Source organism: Pelodiscus sinensis, chromosome 7 (genome assembly GCF_052426305.1).
Source record: "Pelodiscus sinensis isolate ZL-2025 chromosome 7, ASM5242630v1, whole genome shotgun sequence".
NCBI classification, from domain to species: domain Eukaryota; kingdom Metazoa; phylum Chordata; order Testudines; family Trionychidae; genus Pelodiscus; species Pelodiscus sinensis.
The window spans coordinates 36,234,871-36,252,080 of record NC_143058.1 but is presented as its reverse complement, the minus strand read 5'-3'; the positions used below and the strand labels follow the sequence as shown (position 1 = coordinate 36,252,080).

General features: G+C 40.6%; 1 protein-coding gene across 4 annotated transcripts in view; it reads right to left on the bottom strand.

The window, feature by feature from the left end:
• Positions 1–17,210, bottom strand: part of SLC4A10 (solute carrier family 4 member 10) — a 302,923-nt gene that overhangs the window by 121,324 nt on the left and 164,389 nt on the right. For all 4 annotated transcript variants that reach the window (XM_075933502.2, XM_014569435.4, XM_075933501.2 and 1 more), the window contains exons 4-5: positions 12,159–12,297; positions 1,068–1,228 (exon numbers count right to left, since the gene is read on the bottom strand). In XM_075933502.2, coding sequence (XP_075789617.1) covers positions 1,068–1,228; positions 12,159–12,297 — 300 coding nt within the window. The remainder of the gene's footprint in view (positions 1–1,067; positions 1,229–12,158; positions 12,298–17,210) is intronic.

Genomic DNA, 17,210 nt, shown 5'->3' with positions numbered 1-17,210 from the left:
GAATGCTGGTCATTTCTAGGAACAAAGCAATGTTTCCAAAATATGCCATAAGTGGAATTATAACAACTAATAATTTTACTAAAAAGAGAATTTAAAGACTTTGCTGATAAACACAAACTTCATCATTACACTTCAGGTCCAGGGCTTATTTTATTTATATAAAAAATAAAATCTTTCCTATTAATTGAAACTACCCAAGTTGCATATGTACACTGCAAGCCTGTGTAACTACCTGACCTTATTACTGTTAAACCTTCTTCTTCCTCCTCAATCATTTCTGTCTGCCACATTCATTTGTTGCACCTTTTTGCAAACTCCTAAGACCTGGGACTATATCTTCCTGCCTATGTGTTTACAATGGCTAATACATTGAAGCTTGATCCTGATTGGGGCTTTCCAGTAGTACTGAAATTCTATTATTAATTATTATTATTATTATTATTGAAGGATATCCCCATAGTCAGTCTCTTCAGAAAACCCCCAAGATATCATGGAAAACACAAAACCAAGTTCTTATTCAGATCATGGAAGAATGGGGTCGTTAGCACAGAAGAGGAAACCACACAAATTACTTTATCCTGGTTTATAGTATCTGACATCTCTCACACACATGTTTGAGAAGGGGGCCAGCCACCCCCAGCCCAACCAACTTTAATGTCTCTGTAAGAGCCGATGACCATATATGTAACATCTCCTCTGGTGCCACATTTAGATTACAGTGATGTATTTAAGGTCAGATAAGCTTCACTACCAGCTGTGTGTAAATCCAACTCCTTTATATTCTCTATTTCCCATTTTGAACTCTGAAGCAAATTAATGTAACTTTTAAGCTCTCATAATTTTTACACTGTACTTTTTCTGTAAATGTTTTCACAGATGGGTGCTTTGTGTTTCAGATTTTTCTTTTTTGAGGGGCTGAAACCCACCATTCCTTCTCCCTATGCTCGACCCTGACCTTTGAATTAGGGTGAGAATGAACTGTCTTAGAGGGTAATGGAAGTGGGAGATAGTTCTGTACAATATCTTACTTTATCATAATAGGTTATTGGTATAAAACATTGATATACCTGCAATTTCTTCTATAGAATTAGCTCTCATGTCCAGTAGAACAGTACCATTCAGGATACAACTTCTCAACTCAAACAAGCTATGAAGTGACAGAGTGGCAACGTATGGTTTGCTCCATCTCTCTCCACCATCCTCTACATCTTCTTCAAACTTCAACCATCTAAGCAAACAAATAGCTTAGTAAGCCTTTTGTATATAGGAAATGAAAAGTGAGTTATTTTCATGCATATTCAATGGACATCAAATATTTTGTTTGGTTTTATTTTACTTTGTATTTGTAGAAAACATGAGTACATTCCCCTGCCCCACATCAATTTTGTCCCTTACCCATTTGTTGAACATTGATTTAATCCTGAAAGTTGAAGAGGGAAGCAGATAAATAATATAACATTTTGTTTTGCACAACTTTGGATAATGTCCTGTCATTGTTAAAAGTGCTTTGTGTGCCAGAATCATTGATTCTGAATGTTAGTAAAACTCTGGGAATGTGGAGCAGTAAAGAACTGCTACAGAATCAATATAAAACCTAGAAAAAAGTAAACTGGAAAAAAAACAGAAATTCCATCATGTAGTGGAATACTGACACTCAAAAGTACAGATTTCCGTCACTTGAGCCAGTGAAGTAACTGGTAGCAATAGTAAGCTGTTATCCTCTACATAGCCCAGGCACTAGAGAGGAATGACATATATGCTTTGTCAGTGGATTCACAGCTATTTAATGGCAGCAGAGAAACAAAAGGACTCAGGACTCCTGAGGATTCATTTCCAATTTTTGAAACACTATGTGCTCTAGTGTCCCCCACAAACCTGTCTCGCTACCTCTTCCTGTCTGTTCTGCCCCAGCCCCACTTTGTTCCTATACATCATCCCATTCCCCCAAGCTCTTTGACAAAGACCAGCTCTTGTTCTCTTTCCTTCTGTTCCTATCTACTACCCACTCTGCTCCTATCCAGTCTCATCCAAGCTCCTACTTTTCACCCTCTCTTCTGTCCAACTCTCCCATGTCCTTCTCTCTAAAACCTCCACTTTTATCTAACAGCCTTCTCCTTGGCTCCTGCCCCCTCTTTTTCTTCTTCTAACTCCCTCATCTCATGTGTCACTACCTCTCTGACCCTTTACAGCTCCATTCCTTGCCTCTTTCACTCCTCTCCCTTTGCACCTCCTCCTCCCCCAGCCTCCTTCTCTCCCTTCACTGCTATCCAACTCCTGTCCCACTCCTCATGTCCACTGGCCACTCTATCCCAGATTTGACAACCTGTTCATCTCCTCTTTGCATGCCCTTCCCACAACTCACTCCTTAAACTTCTCTTTCTATATTCCAGTTGAGTCACTCCCTTTTTCTCCTCTAAGCTGCCTGGTCACCAGCAAGGTACAGGAAACAGTTTCCCTGCATTTAGTTAAGGTAAGCTGTGCCACAGTGGCTTATATCAGCTAGTAGCAGCAATTGCAGACACAGTCCTGCTCAGCCCTCTGCAGCCTCAGACTAGACCATGCTAAGTACAGAACAAATATTCCCAGATCTTTGCTGCTAGACTTTAACAAGCCTCTACCGAGCATATGCAAACTGAGATTTTTCCAAAGGCTTAGAACTTGGCCAATTTGAGTGGATTTCCATGGGGCAACAAAAGTTACACCACTGACACAAAGAATGTCCCCAGCTAAATTATCTTGCTCAAAAGAATAGAGGTACCAAAGCTTCTCAATGAAACGACTAAGAATTTTTTAACATGGGCAAAAAAATGTTTCCTCTAATTTCCTTCTTGACAGCACCTGAACTATTTTAGTTGAAATTTTCTAAATAAAATTCAGCCTGAAGCAGAGACCTAGTATGGGAAGTTTCAGTCAAAGTTTGGGATAGTTATAAGCAACTGAAAATATAGGCAGTATTAGGCACCACTATTAGCTCTGCTTATAAGGAGAAAGTCTGGACAAGAGAAAAGATACAAGAAACTAGTAAACACTTTAGGGAAAAAAGTCTTAGACTGCTATGCTACTTCTCCCCATCTATTAGCCATGTAATATAAATTGTAATTATACATCCTCAATTTATTTATATATTAGATAAACAGCCAAATTCTCTGCTGGTAAGACTGTAATTACTTCAGTGGAGTCACACCTGAAGAAAAAGTGACCTAAACTCTTTCCATACTACAAGGCATCATTCTATGCTGTCATTAATCTTACAGATAAGAGCCTCTATTTCCTCTAAAATGTTTCCAGAGTTTCCTATGCCATGAAAAAGTTATTATACAATGCCTTCCTTTAACCAAACATAACGAGGTTTTGGAGTCAGGAAGGAAGGATTCCCTGTGCTATTACTTGACTTCTGGTTGAGGTGAGATTAACGCAGTATACAGTTTTCAAATGTTTGTATTGTATATTCCACCCAAACACTGTGAAGTAGGGACATCGGTTCTGAAGTTTAATGGAATAAAACTTGAAAAAGGAAACAGACTACTTCATTTTCAGAAATTCATTCTTGTGTAGCTGGGGCTAATCCAACGCCTATGTACTCTATAATTCCCACATAAACCTGTAAATCACTTGAATGCTTCATGAGTCTTACTGGCACTCTATAGAAGATATTCAGAAACTGAAATTGCAGGGTTTGTGTTTCAAGTCTCACTCAGTTAAGCTTCAGATACAATCTTGGCAGAAGCTGAAGTTAATTAGCTACTTTTGCTAGCTAGTGCTTCATTTGTAGAAGCTCTATTTGAAGGCAAGGTACTATGTTATATAATGTACCTTTATAAGTGTTTCCTTCAACACCCAGTTAAATTGGGGTGACACTTTTTAATTAAATGTCTAATAAGGATAGAGGTAAGGGGCTGGAAAGATTTATTTTTGTTTAAGAGGCCATAAAATGATCACATTTGCAATTATAATTGCAGAGATAGTAGTTTAATCATAACACAGAAACTGAATGCAAACTCTCTGCTTCATTGCCTGTCTTTGATCACCCAACACTTTCTTGTGAATTCTTAGGCAATGTTAATCTTCATACAATATCAGTCAAGAGGCGATGGTTTTCTACTGATTTTTGTGCACCTAAGGATCATTATACTATTTTCCAAGATACACAACCCACAGACATCTATAGTATTCCAGGCTTTTGATTTCCCGAGACACTTTTTCAAAATTCACTCCCTTAGGACCTGCATAGGACATGGACCAAAAATGAGATACATGCAAAATATGACGTGAACTGAGTACACTCTTTGGTATGGTTCTCCTGAATATGCCCTAAGCTGTTCAGCTCTGTGTTTTCTGATCAAGAAATGGATAGATGGGTAGTATTCAGTGTTGTCTGTAATGAATATTGATGTGATAAAACAAGTGTAGTGACATAGCAACAAATGCCCCACAAATAAAATATCACTATTAACTATGTTTGTCATAATAAATGTGATTGATTCTATGTCTTTTCAGGGCAGTCAGCCCTTATCACCACCCAGACTGCAGTGACCCATCCCTCCTCGGTCATCAGAGGCTCGCTGAGTGCTCTGGCGGCAGTTCAAAAGGGCCCAGGAGTCAGGACTCCAGCCGTTGCTGCAGTGGCCACAACAGTGGCTGAAAGCTCCAGGTCTGTTTAAGTCACCAGGCCCCACGACAATTCCCCTCCTCCCCCATTGGCAGTCCTGTACAGTTAATACCCTGTTTCACAATATTTTGTTAAGATTTAATTTTCAGTTTGTAATCATTGCTCTTGTAGATGAGTACAAGCAGTGGTTTTCATGCAAATGTACTTTATTCCCAACACAACGTTACACAAAGTGAACTGAACAATGTTAGAAAAAAACAGATGATGTGGTAAAATTCAATGTGAAAACTGTAATGTTCCATATTCCCTGGAAATGGCAAACTCTTCATAACATATTTGAGCCCAGATTTAGCATTCTATTCCTCGTATTCATTCATATTCTTCCTGGTGTCTTTTGCTTTCAGAATATCTAATGAAAACTCTAATGTTCTCTCTTTCATAACTAGTCTGCAGTTTAGGAAGACCTGCATCTTTGCACTGGTCCTTCTAATTATATAATGATATCAAAAAGATTTCAGATTATTTCTCCTCTCTCTTTGCAATGATGAAAGGTGCATTTACAGCAGAATTATGTAAGAGACTTTTACCTCCCAACTCCATGAAGTTGTGCCTCTGTGTTTGCAGCCCAAAACCTCACTGACCTTAATTTGCTGTCCTACTACATGAGATAATCACTCTAAGTTGTCCAGGGCACTCTTAGCATTACTGCTTTCCAGAATTCTTCTTCCTCTTTGATATTTGCATTTGGGTAGTTTTCTGATGTGTTAGTTTGCATTTTAACAAACTGAGGTTCAGTTTCTTATTTTCTAGCCATGTTTCTAATCTCCTTAGGGTCTCTTTTGCCTATTTTGTCTTTCCTTGTGTTCTGAATTCCTCCTAACAGATTAGTATCTGTGTGTAAACAGGATTTTAATCCCCTTTCTAAATCAACATTTTAAATAAAAATGGTCCTAAGATAGAGCCTTGAGATGCCTTAATAGACATTGTGTCATTATTCTATGTGTTTGGTCTTCACCAGTTTTCCATATATGTCAGCGGTTGTATTCAATTCAATCTAATTCATTCTAACAGTAAGATTCCCACTCTTCTGTTTTTAGTACCCAAAATATATGTATGAAAAAATTATCTTTATTTCTTAAGATTTCATCTTGTATTACAGGTTAAAGGTTCTGATTGAGTGTTCCATCTCTTCTAAGAAATGCTTCCTGGACTATTTTTCTTATCTATATTTTGAGTTGGACACACTACCTCATGTGATGCTTGTTAATCACATCAGTGGATTGTTACATGAAACAAGGAATAAGCATCAGTAACAGAAACTCTTTATGGAACAAAAAACCTAGTCTTCATGCAACTATATTTAGTGATTTTATTTTTGTTTAAAAGAACAATGATGGATAACAATCCAGAGTTGGGTCTTAATCAGATCCCTGATTTTATCTCCAAACTTCAGAAATATAAAAGGTTTAGAAATCAAACCGAGTCCTGGATCCAAGTTTTTCCATTCATTTATAGTGGGCTGAATAAAAACAGAAATACACATTTTTGAGTGTACAAAATCCATGATAAATTTTGGCAGTTTGATACTTTCTTTTAGATGGGTAGGAGAAGAAACGTATGATCTCTCCTACAGGCAGGACTGACTAATAAAATTAAATAACGGCAAGAGTTTTTCCAGTGGTGATATGTTATAGAACCAAAATGTTAAACAGGATTTTCCAATTTTTGGGGGGAAAACACTGTTTTTAAATGTATTCACTTGCAATATGCCTGACTAATACAGTCATCTTAATCTTACAAATTGTATGAGTTTTGACCCGAACTTTGGCCAATGTTAATTTGAAAGTGAACCAAAGTAAATAAACTGCTCAGACACAAACCAGAAATGACAAAAGGAGGCAAGCTGTGTGACCTCGTGTCTTTGGAGGGAAGTGTAGACCTTTTTTTTTCCTACCAGCTTTTATTGCTTGGTATCCATGTCATAACCAATGCACCTGTTAGTTACCTATCTTTCAAAACTATGGATGGGAAAACTGATTTGAATATAACAACAAAGATCATAATTTTCATAAAAAACTTAACTTCTTCCAAGGATCTAAAAAGTTTGTTTAACCCTCTCTCGCCCCACTGGTTTACTATGTTCTGGTCAGTTCCAGAAACAGAAGCACTTTCATGATGTTCTCCTGAAATTTCTTACTACAAATTGCAAAGTAAAGAGATCTGAATAAGACTAAGATAAGCACTCAAATTTTGGGATGACCTTTTCAGGTTCAACCATGGGAAATCTAAACCACTGTCCAACTCAGCAGTGCAAAAGGCTGGTTTGATTGATAAATGCTATTGAAGTTGAAGTCTATCAAGTACATATCATTTTGACAGCGTAATGTGCTGTTGCACTACTGTACATGCATTATAAGTCTAACTATTATCCCCAGGTTTGTTTCTTTATAATATGCACACTAAGTACTTTTATAGGACATCAACAATAAATCAAACATTATGTACTGTGAAAGACCAGAGCAGCTGGCTACAGTAGTCTGATAGAAGGTAGATATACTGGCCTCTGGATAAATAGTCCCTGAGTGACCAGGGCAGGAACTGTTACAGCACCATCAGGAAGATTCTGGAATCAGTTAAGAGCTCACCAGAAACAAGAGAAAAACACACTAGTCAGAACACCTGCAGTCCATTAAGGACCTGCTGGGGCTAGTTTAAAAGACTTCCATTCAGGAAGGGCAGAGAAGCCAAGGACTGAAGATGTACTGTGGAAGAATGGAAAGGATGTGGTCAGATACCAGGAGGAAGGTACTGGCAGAGGTTGGTTGGGGCAGTAGCTCTGAGGAATGCTGCAACTCTGGTGGTGGAGTAAACACTACCTGTTTGCTGTCATTAGGTCCCTGGGCTGGAAACCAGAGTAGAGGGTAGGCCTGGGTTCCCCCCAGCCCTCCCTGCTCTACTAGAGACTACCCCTGAAAGGGGAAATTAGGACTAAAGAGGGGTACACCCCCAAAACCATTTGACTGGCCTGTGGTGAAGATGGCTCAGTAGTCTGTGACCCCTCTTCTCCAGAAAAGTAGAGAGGCTAAGCTGAGGGGTCACAGCAAGCCTCTGAGGTAAGTGCTAACCACCTAGAAGCTCAGGACTCCCAGAGCAAAGCTGGAGCTCTGCCAGAGTACATCTGAGTCATTCATACAAATTATTCTATTAGTAATATTAATAGAATATAGTAATATTGAATATCATTTACCCAAAAGAATACATTTATTCCTCCTTATAATTAAAGTGGCAAAATGGATCACGAAAGGGTTAACACAGGAGATTCCTGTTTTCACCACATGTTCCCAAATGTACTGATTACTTTGTTTTAATTCCTGTGCATGTTTGATTTCTAAACACTAATGCATAATTATTGATGAAATGTGGCCTGTTGCAAAAAAAGAAATAATCCAATTATTTATGTTTAACAATGTAGTTAAATGGTTAGTATCCCAAACCATTATTAATCATAAAAAAATGTTCTGTATGAATAACACTGTCTTGATGGGCTCATCGGGATTGGAATCTGCCTTTAAAACAACACAGCTGAGTCTCTGCCACTTTGAATCCTCCACTGCAGTGTAAGTCCTTTCCCTCTATTTAGATAAATCTGTTCTATTCTTCCCAGATATATTGAGCTTCAGCCAAATCTTATCCACACTCCTCCTCTTCAGTAGCTACTAACATTTTGACTAAATGAGCAATAAAGATCTCAAAGAATATTACACAGCTTGCACACAACATATACAAAAAGTTCCAGAATAATGACTGTGCATGCAAGCTCCATCAAATGGAATAATAGGAGGGTCCAGACATTTTGCACCAGAGATTCACCACACCTCCTTTTAGTAAAATGCATGGTCTGTGTTTGCATGGTTAATCGTGAAACTGACATGGAGTTTGATGGGAACTGGACTTGATTCTATTTTTTTCTGGCTAATGCTTACACCAGGGCTACGTCTAAACTGGCATGATTTTCCGGAAATGCTTTTAACAGAAAAGGTTTTCCGTTAAAAGTATTTCCGGAAAAGCGCGTCTAGATTGGCAGGACGCTTTTCCGGAAAAGCACTTTTTCCAGAAAAGTGTCCGTGGCCAATCTAGACGCGCTTTTCCACAAAAAAGCCCCGATTGTCATTTTCGCGATCAGGGCTTTTTTGTGGAAAACACTAATGTGCTGTCTACACTGGCCCTTTTCCGGAACAGTTTTCCGGAAAAAGACTTTTGCCCGAACGGGAGCAGCATAGTTTTTCCGGAAAAGCACTGATGATTTTACATTAGATCGTCAGCGCTTTTCCAGAAATTCAAGCGGCCAGTATAGACAGCTGGCAAGTTTTTTCCGGAAAAGCGGCTGATTTTCTGGAATAACTTGCCAGTGTAGACACAGCCCAGGGGTGGAGAACCTTAGGCCTGGGAGCTGGATGTGGTCCTTGGCTTGCCTGGATCCAGCCCTCACTTTTGATCCAGCCCTCAATTTTCAGGATGCCCCCTGCATTGGGGAGCCTGTGCTGGCACTCCAGACCCCCTGGCTGTCCCACCATGGGGCTGGAACACACAAATATACTAGGCTGGGTCCCCCTGGACTCTGGTGTGCAAGAGGAATGTGGGGAGTGGTCTTTTTCCTTCTCAGTTGGGCACCCACGGCAGTGAATTTTTTTGTGTGCATCCCTCGACTGATTTTTCTGTGGGCCAGTGGCCCCCAGCCCAAAAAGTTTCCCCACTGCTGGCTTACACAATAATTCTGTTTGAGCTGTAAAGTGCCTAGCAAACTGCTGGCCCTGTGCAAACAATAAATAGACAATAACTCATGTTTATAAAAGAAGATATTTTAAAACATTTACATTAACACCAGTGTCACCAAACCCAACAGAAACCCCAAGCATTCTTATGTCATTCCTTTGTGGCAATATTACAAAAGGGAATTCATGACCATATGTGCCCCTGATCTCTATAGCCACAGAGGTCCCTAATCACAGAGGAATCAATGCAATTTTGCTTTTGCAAGGCTGAGAAACCATCTCCCTAGGGTCCCATATATCATTTATATTCTATGCTCTTGCATGCCATAGAGCTGGGTTTGAGGTTGAGGGGGAGGGTTAAGCTTAGTTATGCCCAATATTCAGGGGGTTCCAGGTGGTCTAAGGAGGGAATAGAGGGATTGGAGAATCTGCCATGATACAAACCCACAAGCAGGAGCTTCAACAGCTACCACACATAATGCAGATACAGAAATAGGCTAAGAGGGGTTCCCTAACTTGAAGGAAAGAGGCAATGTGGCCTCGCGGACAGAGCACTGGACTTAGACTTGGCAGGCCTGGATTTTATTCCTGGTTCTACCTCTGACCTGGTGAGTGACTGCCTTTCTCTGTGCCTGATTCTCCATTTGTAAAATGAGGATAACTATGCTGACTTCCTTTGCAAAGCACTTTGAAAGCTACTGATGAAAAGTGCTCAGTATATTAATTTTACTATTACAACTGTGGTTGTCTCCAGAACAAAGCCTACTTACTGGGACTGTATGCTGGGATCAAGGATTTGCTTTAAAAGCCTATTGTTTCAGGATTAATGATGTATTCAATAATATGTAATACCTACTCCACTTCATTTTGCTTATTAGTTTGAATGTGTCTGTACAATTCAAAACATGCTTTTTTATCTCATCTGAAGAGGAAGGAGGACAATTAAAATAGGCATACGATATATCAAGTTAAATTGACATATATTTTTATATCAGCTTTATTTTACATTGTCTTGATTATAAGCGTATGTTAAATGAAAAATCAAAATAATTTCTAAGAAACATACTTCAGTAATGATTCCCAGAAGGCATTCCTATTCTACTTTACTGTTGAAAAATACAGTAACTATAACAGAATTTACTTTTTTCTTATTAAAGATGGTTTATATCTTGATATGAGCAAAATGAAGATCATTCCCCGGGTCTTTTGAAGAAAGAAATCATATTTCCTTTCTTTGACTGTGCATATGAATATTTTAGGACACACGGAACATCAGTTTTGTGGTGTAATCTACTGGAGCCAATGGAAAAAACATGTACGGATTATGGATGCCCCCTGCTGGGGCACACAATGGAGGAGATGGCCTCAAGAAATCTGCCCTTCTATGCCACTGTGAGCTCACACAATTGCAGTGAACTCATAGAGATTATTGACTGTTCTTGGTCCCTGGAAACTAAAACACTTGGGCTGCGTCTAGACTGGCATGATTTTGCGCAAATACTTTTAATGGAAAAGTTTTTCCGTTAAAAGTATTTGCACAAGAGAGCATCTATATCGGCATGTGCCTTTGTGCAAAAGATTTGCTTTTGCGCAAAAGCATCCATGCCAGTGTACACGCTCTCTTGCGCAAGAAAGCTCCGATGGCTATTTTAGCCATCGGGCTTTCTTGCGCAAAAAATTAATGTTGCTGTCTATACTGGCCCTCTTGCACAAGAATACTTGCGCAAGAGGGCTTACCTCTGAGCGGGAGCGTCAGAGTATTTGCGCAAGAACCACTGATTTTGTATATTACAAAGTCAGTGTTCTTGCGCAAATACTTGCGGCCAGTGTAGACAGGCGGCAAGATTTTGCGCAAAAGTGGCTGGCATGATTTTGCGCAAAAGCAATCTAGACGCAGCCTTGGGTATTCCCCACACAGACTCCTCAGCTGGCCAGTTCAGCATAATGTACAACCTTTTTAATCCACCAGGCCATAATGAAGCCACAGATCTGGCCCAATGTCTCTGAGCACTCTGGCACCTTCTATGAACAAATAAATAAATCTGTGTTTATTTAGTGGCTAGAGGTTAAAGGAAGAGGGTGTAGAGATTGCAATTAGAAAAATGGTAACCCCCAGAATCAAGATCAGAGTAATTTCCCTTTGAAGCCAGCTATATAGCAAGTGACTCCCACACTTAGATGCCTGAGGAAGAAAAACAAGCAGTTATATAATTGATATTCAATGGTAATATCTTTCCACAGAGAAACAATCTGGGAAAGCATTCTTTCCACATTTTAATTTTGCAGAAGTAAAATGATCTAACATTGAATATTCAAAGTCTCCAGAGCATCTGCTCATTAAAGGTTGGGCTCTGTGAATATTTGAATTTATCTTAAGTTTAATTTGGCTACAATAATATTCTTCCCTTTCTCCTATGAACTTTTAATAAAGAGCCAACTCATGGATTTCTAAACGTTTAAAAGTACATGTAAAAATTATGAACTAAAATATGAATAAAAAGGTCTACTTTACTACTACAAGTATAGATTTTTTGTTTACGTCAGTTTTCATTCAATTTTCATTTTGACCTACATATGATAAATCTAAATGAAAACATCTGAGTCTTAAGGAATGACAGATACTGTGGCAATATTAGTTATGCAAGGATTAAAATGATGTTGGGGGTTAAGCCTTATCTCCAAAATCCGTTAACAGACCTGCTACAGGTTTGAAATGTCTCCCCACGTTTTCAGTGTCCATGAGCTACTGACAAAAAATACGTCCTGAAAACACTTACCTCGCTGTCTCTCGCCATTCAGCATCCTCTCCTTCACGCCAGCAAATCTCGTCAAGTTCAGTAAAGAGGTCATGAGGAATGTGTTCCTCGTCATCATCCTCTGTTCCAAGAATAAACTGTACCCTTTGTGATGGGGTGTCTGGCGAGGAAACACAAATATCATCAAAAAAATATAACCAGCAGAGGGGCTGTGATTGGACCAAATTACTAAAGTGCAATTTTTCAGTGAAGATTAAATGTAAAATGATTTTGCATTGGTGGGAACCATCATTTGTATGCCATCAGTAAACAAAGACTGGAATTTCATGAGATTATTCAGCTGTCTGTTATCCAGATAATTAACCTTCACAAACAAGTAGTGTAATACATAAAATAATCACACATCTTGTCAGTTCAGTCAGGCTTTAGCTCATGTTTTATGAACTGTAGAGCACACAGTACTTCATGATTAAGATCTGTTTATTCAGTCTAAATTACCTGTATTCTAATTAAATAAATATATCCAAAATAGAGAGCATATTTTCACATTATGAAGTATACAGATACTTACGAATGTGGTTTAATAATATCTTACCCAGCCTCACAGGGTAAAATAAAGCACGGGTACAGATTAGTGTCAGACAAGCCAAATACCATGGACATATTTGCTGTAATGTAATATACAAATTTAACTCTGCTCACAAAGCTGGAACACTAAATTTGCTTTAATGTTTTCCATTAAACTTATATTGATAGGTCCCAAAAGCAAATATCTCCCTGAATTTTAAATCTCCCATTATTCACTGACATTAATTGTCCCAATGGACCTGCCTCAATAGTTAGAAACAATATATATAGAGACAGACAGACAGGCTGGCTAGAACAGTAAGGCTGTGTCTAGACTGGCCAGTTTTTCTGGAAAATCAGCCGCTTTTCCGGAAAAACTTGCCGGCTGTCTACACTGGCCACTTGAATTTCCGCAAAAGCACTGACTTCCTACTGTCTGAAATCAGTGCTTCTTGCGGAAATACTATTCTGCTCCTGTTCAGGCAAAAGTCCCTTTTGCGCAAAGCTTTTGCGCAAAAGGGCCAGTGTAGACAGCTCAGATTTGTTTTCCTCAAAAAAGCCCCAATCGCGAAAATGGCGATCGGGGCTTTTTTGCGGAAAAGCATGTCAAGATTGGCACGGACGCTTTTCCGCAAAAGCACTTTTTGCGGAAAAGCGTCTATGCCAATCTGGACGCTCTGTTCTGAAAATGCTTTTAACGGAAAACTTTTCCGTTAAAAGCATTTCTGGAAAAAAATGCCAATCTAGATGCAGCCTAAGAGTAACTGGCACTATTCCCATAGTTCTTCTTCCTATTTATCTTGACTTCCCCTTTTCATATCATGTCTTCCTGCTCTCTGCCCATCACTCAACCTGTTCTCTTGCTACTTTTCTCCTGTGATCCCTTCCTCATTGCCTAATCAGCTGCTAGATTGTCCCAGAGACAGACTGTTCTTCCCTTATGACTGAGGTTTTGAAATATGAAAGAAAACTGAGGCAGTCATAATGCACTGACTTAATTTGTTTGCTGACTACAGTTTTATTGGTTCAAATGCTGTAATAGTCTTGAAACCTATTTTTAATAAAATCTAGATCTCAAATCACACATCTCTGGCTGGCATTCAATATCTCTAGAAATGTACAGTTACTGTTTCTGCCACTGTACTTCATGGCTAAAAGAACCATCAAGAATTCTTTGGGAGTGCCTGTAAGAGCCATGCCTCATCTCTCTTGCTAGTAGATCACTTCCTCCTAGCTGTTCTATATGGGCTTCCTTCAGGGGAAAGAAGGGAGGGAGGAGACTGATTGCCTCTAATTCTTCTGTCATGCTGCTAGTCAACTGAGAAATGGAGTAGCAGACACCTTGCTGCACAGGTGCTGGGATTAGGAGTACTGCTGCACCCCCTGATTTGAAGTGGTTTCCATTATATACATGGTTTGCAGTTTGGTTCAATGGCTCTCAGCATCCCCACTATAAAAATTGTTCCAGCAGCTCTAAGGTGCAGTCTGAAATGTTACTTTATTCTTAGGTTAAGCAACACTAGCTCTCCCGGTCTGCTCTGCTGTTCTATGAAAGTTTAGTCTTTTTGATAAAGTGGAAATTGATCTGTAATAGGGAGCAGAGTGAAGTACTGATCAGAAGCGATGAGGAGTCCTGTGGCACCTTATAGACTAACTGAAGTGTAAGAGCATAAGCTTTCGTGGGCAAAGACCCACTTCGTCAGATGCATGTAGTGGAAATTTCCAGAGGCAGGTATAAATATGCAGGCCAGGGTCAGGCTGGAGATGACAAGGTGGATCCAATCAAGGAGGATGAGGCCCACTTCTAGCAGCTGATCTGGAGGTGTGAATTCCAAGAGAGCAGAAGCTGCTTTTGTAGTTAGCGAGCCATTCACAGGTCTTTGTTTAATCCAGAGTTGATTGTGTCAAACTTGAAGATGAACTGTAGCTCAGCAGTTTCTCTTTGAAGTCTGGTCCTGAAGTTTTTTTGCTGCAGGATGGCTACTTTTAGATCTGCAATTGTGTGTCCAGGAAGATTGAAGTGTTCCCCTACAGGTTTTTGTATGTTGCCATTCCTAATATCAGATTTGTGTTCATTGATTCTTTTACGTAGGGACTGTCCAGTTTGGCCGATGTATATAGCAGTGGGGCATTGTTGGCACATGATGGCATATATTACGTTGGTAGATGTGCAGGAGAATGTACCAGTGACAGTATGGCTGATCTGGTTAGGTCCTGTGATGGTGTTGCCGGTGTATATATGTGGGCAGAGTTGGCACCGAGGTTTGTTGCAAGGAACTGAGTTCCAGTTATTATGGTGCGATGTGTAGTTGCTGGTGAGAATATGCTTCAGGTTGGCGGGTTGTCTGTGGGCAAGGACCGGCCTACCTCCCAAGGCCTGTGAAAGTGAAGGATCATTGTCCAGGATGGGTTGTAGATCACTAATGATGCGTTGGAGTGGTTTTTGCTGGGGACTGTAGGTGATGGCCAGTGGTGTTCTGTTGGTTTCTTTCTTGGGCTTGTCCCGTAGCAGGAGGCTTCTGGGTACACGTCTGGCTCTGTCAATCTGTCTTCTCACTTCCTCGTGTGGGTATTGCAGTTTACAGAATGCTTGTTGAAGATGTAGGTGTAGGTCTCTGTCTGAGGGGTTGGAGCATATGCGGTTGTACCTCAGTGCTTGGCTGTAAACAATGGATCGTGTGGTGTGTCCGGGATGGAAACTGGAGGCATGCAGGTAAGTATAGCGGTTGGTAGGTTTTCGGTATAGGGTGGTATTGATGTGACCGTCACTTATTTGTACCGTGGTGTCCAGGAAATGGACCTCCCGTGTAGATTGGTCCATGCTGAGCACAACTGGTGGCTGAATTCTGTGAATTTATCCTCACACACAACTATTTCAGATTTGGTGACAACATATACCTCCAGACCAGTGGCACTGCTATGGGCACCCGCATGGCCCCACAATACGCCAACATTTTTATGGCTGACCTGGAACAACGCTTCCTCAGCTCTCGTCCACTAAACCCCTTCTCTACCAACGCTACATCGATGACATCATCATCATCTGGACCCATGGGAAGGAGACTCTGGAAGAATTTCACCATGATTTCAACAGCTTCCACCCCATCATCAACCTCAGCATGGACCAATCTACACGGGAGGTCCATTTCCTGGACACCACGGTACAAATAAGTGACGGTCACATCAATACCACCCTATGCCGAAAACCTACTGACCGCTATACTTACCTGCATGCCTCCAGTTTCCAGGTACTGGTGGGATCTACTGGTGGAGATACCCCTTCTGGGGCAAACAGAGCAGCAACGCTTGTGATATTTTTCACCAGTGAGAACATGTTGCTTGTTTCCTAGGGGTGTAAATTCCCTAAGTGCAGTATGAGCAGGTGTGAGGAGGAGGCAGGGGCCTATCCTTCAGAAGCTGGTGAAGGTTATTGTGGGAGTAAGGGGAAGCTTACAAAAGACAGGGTGCAAGATAGGGAGAGTCTTGGAGAGGCAGGATCTGAGGGACTATGGGGGGAATGAGAAATCTGAAAAATGTAATATTGTTTTTGTGGGGTTTTTGAAGATCTGGAGCAACCTCCTACATTCTGCCCCTGCTCCTCATTATCTTTTTTCTTTTTCTTCTTCCAGCCTCTGCCTTCCTATTCAGCATCTCAGGCCATCCTCTGATCCTTCAGTCTTTGCAACTCTTCCTTCTCAACATGCCCTTGATCTTGTGCTGATCCTTCCGGCCCCAGTCTCTGTCCCCTCCTTACACTTCCATTCTCCATCACACTTTTCAAGCCTCCTCATCTTGCTGGTAGGTCACTGGAGCTGCTTTCTCCTAGCTGTTCCATGTGCACTTCCCTCAGGGGAAAGAGAGAGAAAGAGAAAGCAGAAGAGGAGAGATGGATTGGTTGCCTCCAATTCTTCTGCCTGGCAATCTACAAGAGCGAGGAGGATAAACTGTGGGGGAATCCTATAAACCCTTCTGGATGAAAGTCATGTGACAGCTAGCAACCTTAAGACTCTCTCTTCTCCTCCTTGAGAAAGGCTCACTCCATAGTTAGAGGCCCTGTGGGTACTTCTGGGAGGAGGGTATGCCCATTATTATGTTCTGATGCACTCCAGAACAGCAATTCAAAATCACAAGGAGTTTGAAGCAAGACACGCACATAGATGGTCAATCAAAACATGTAATAACCAGAAACCTGTTAAGTCAGCAATAGTATGAACAAAAAACATAACAGTCCAAACAGGCCTTGGATAACTGCACATAGCCAGAGCTATCTGTGTACATGTACCAGCAGGCAAACTGGAACACTGAGTTCAGGAAGCATCCAGGACACCAATAGGAAGAGGGAGTAGGAAGCAATAAGAAGGAAGATAACACACAAGTCATCACATTCCGATTGAGGGTGGGTGGATGGGAAGCTGGGTCGAGGAAGGGGAAGGACCACTAATACATAATTTCCACCAGTCCTCTGTAGGCTCCCAAGAGAAGGCAATATAGTCTAGTAGTTCCCAA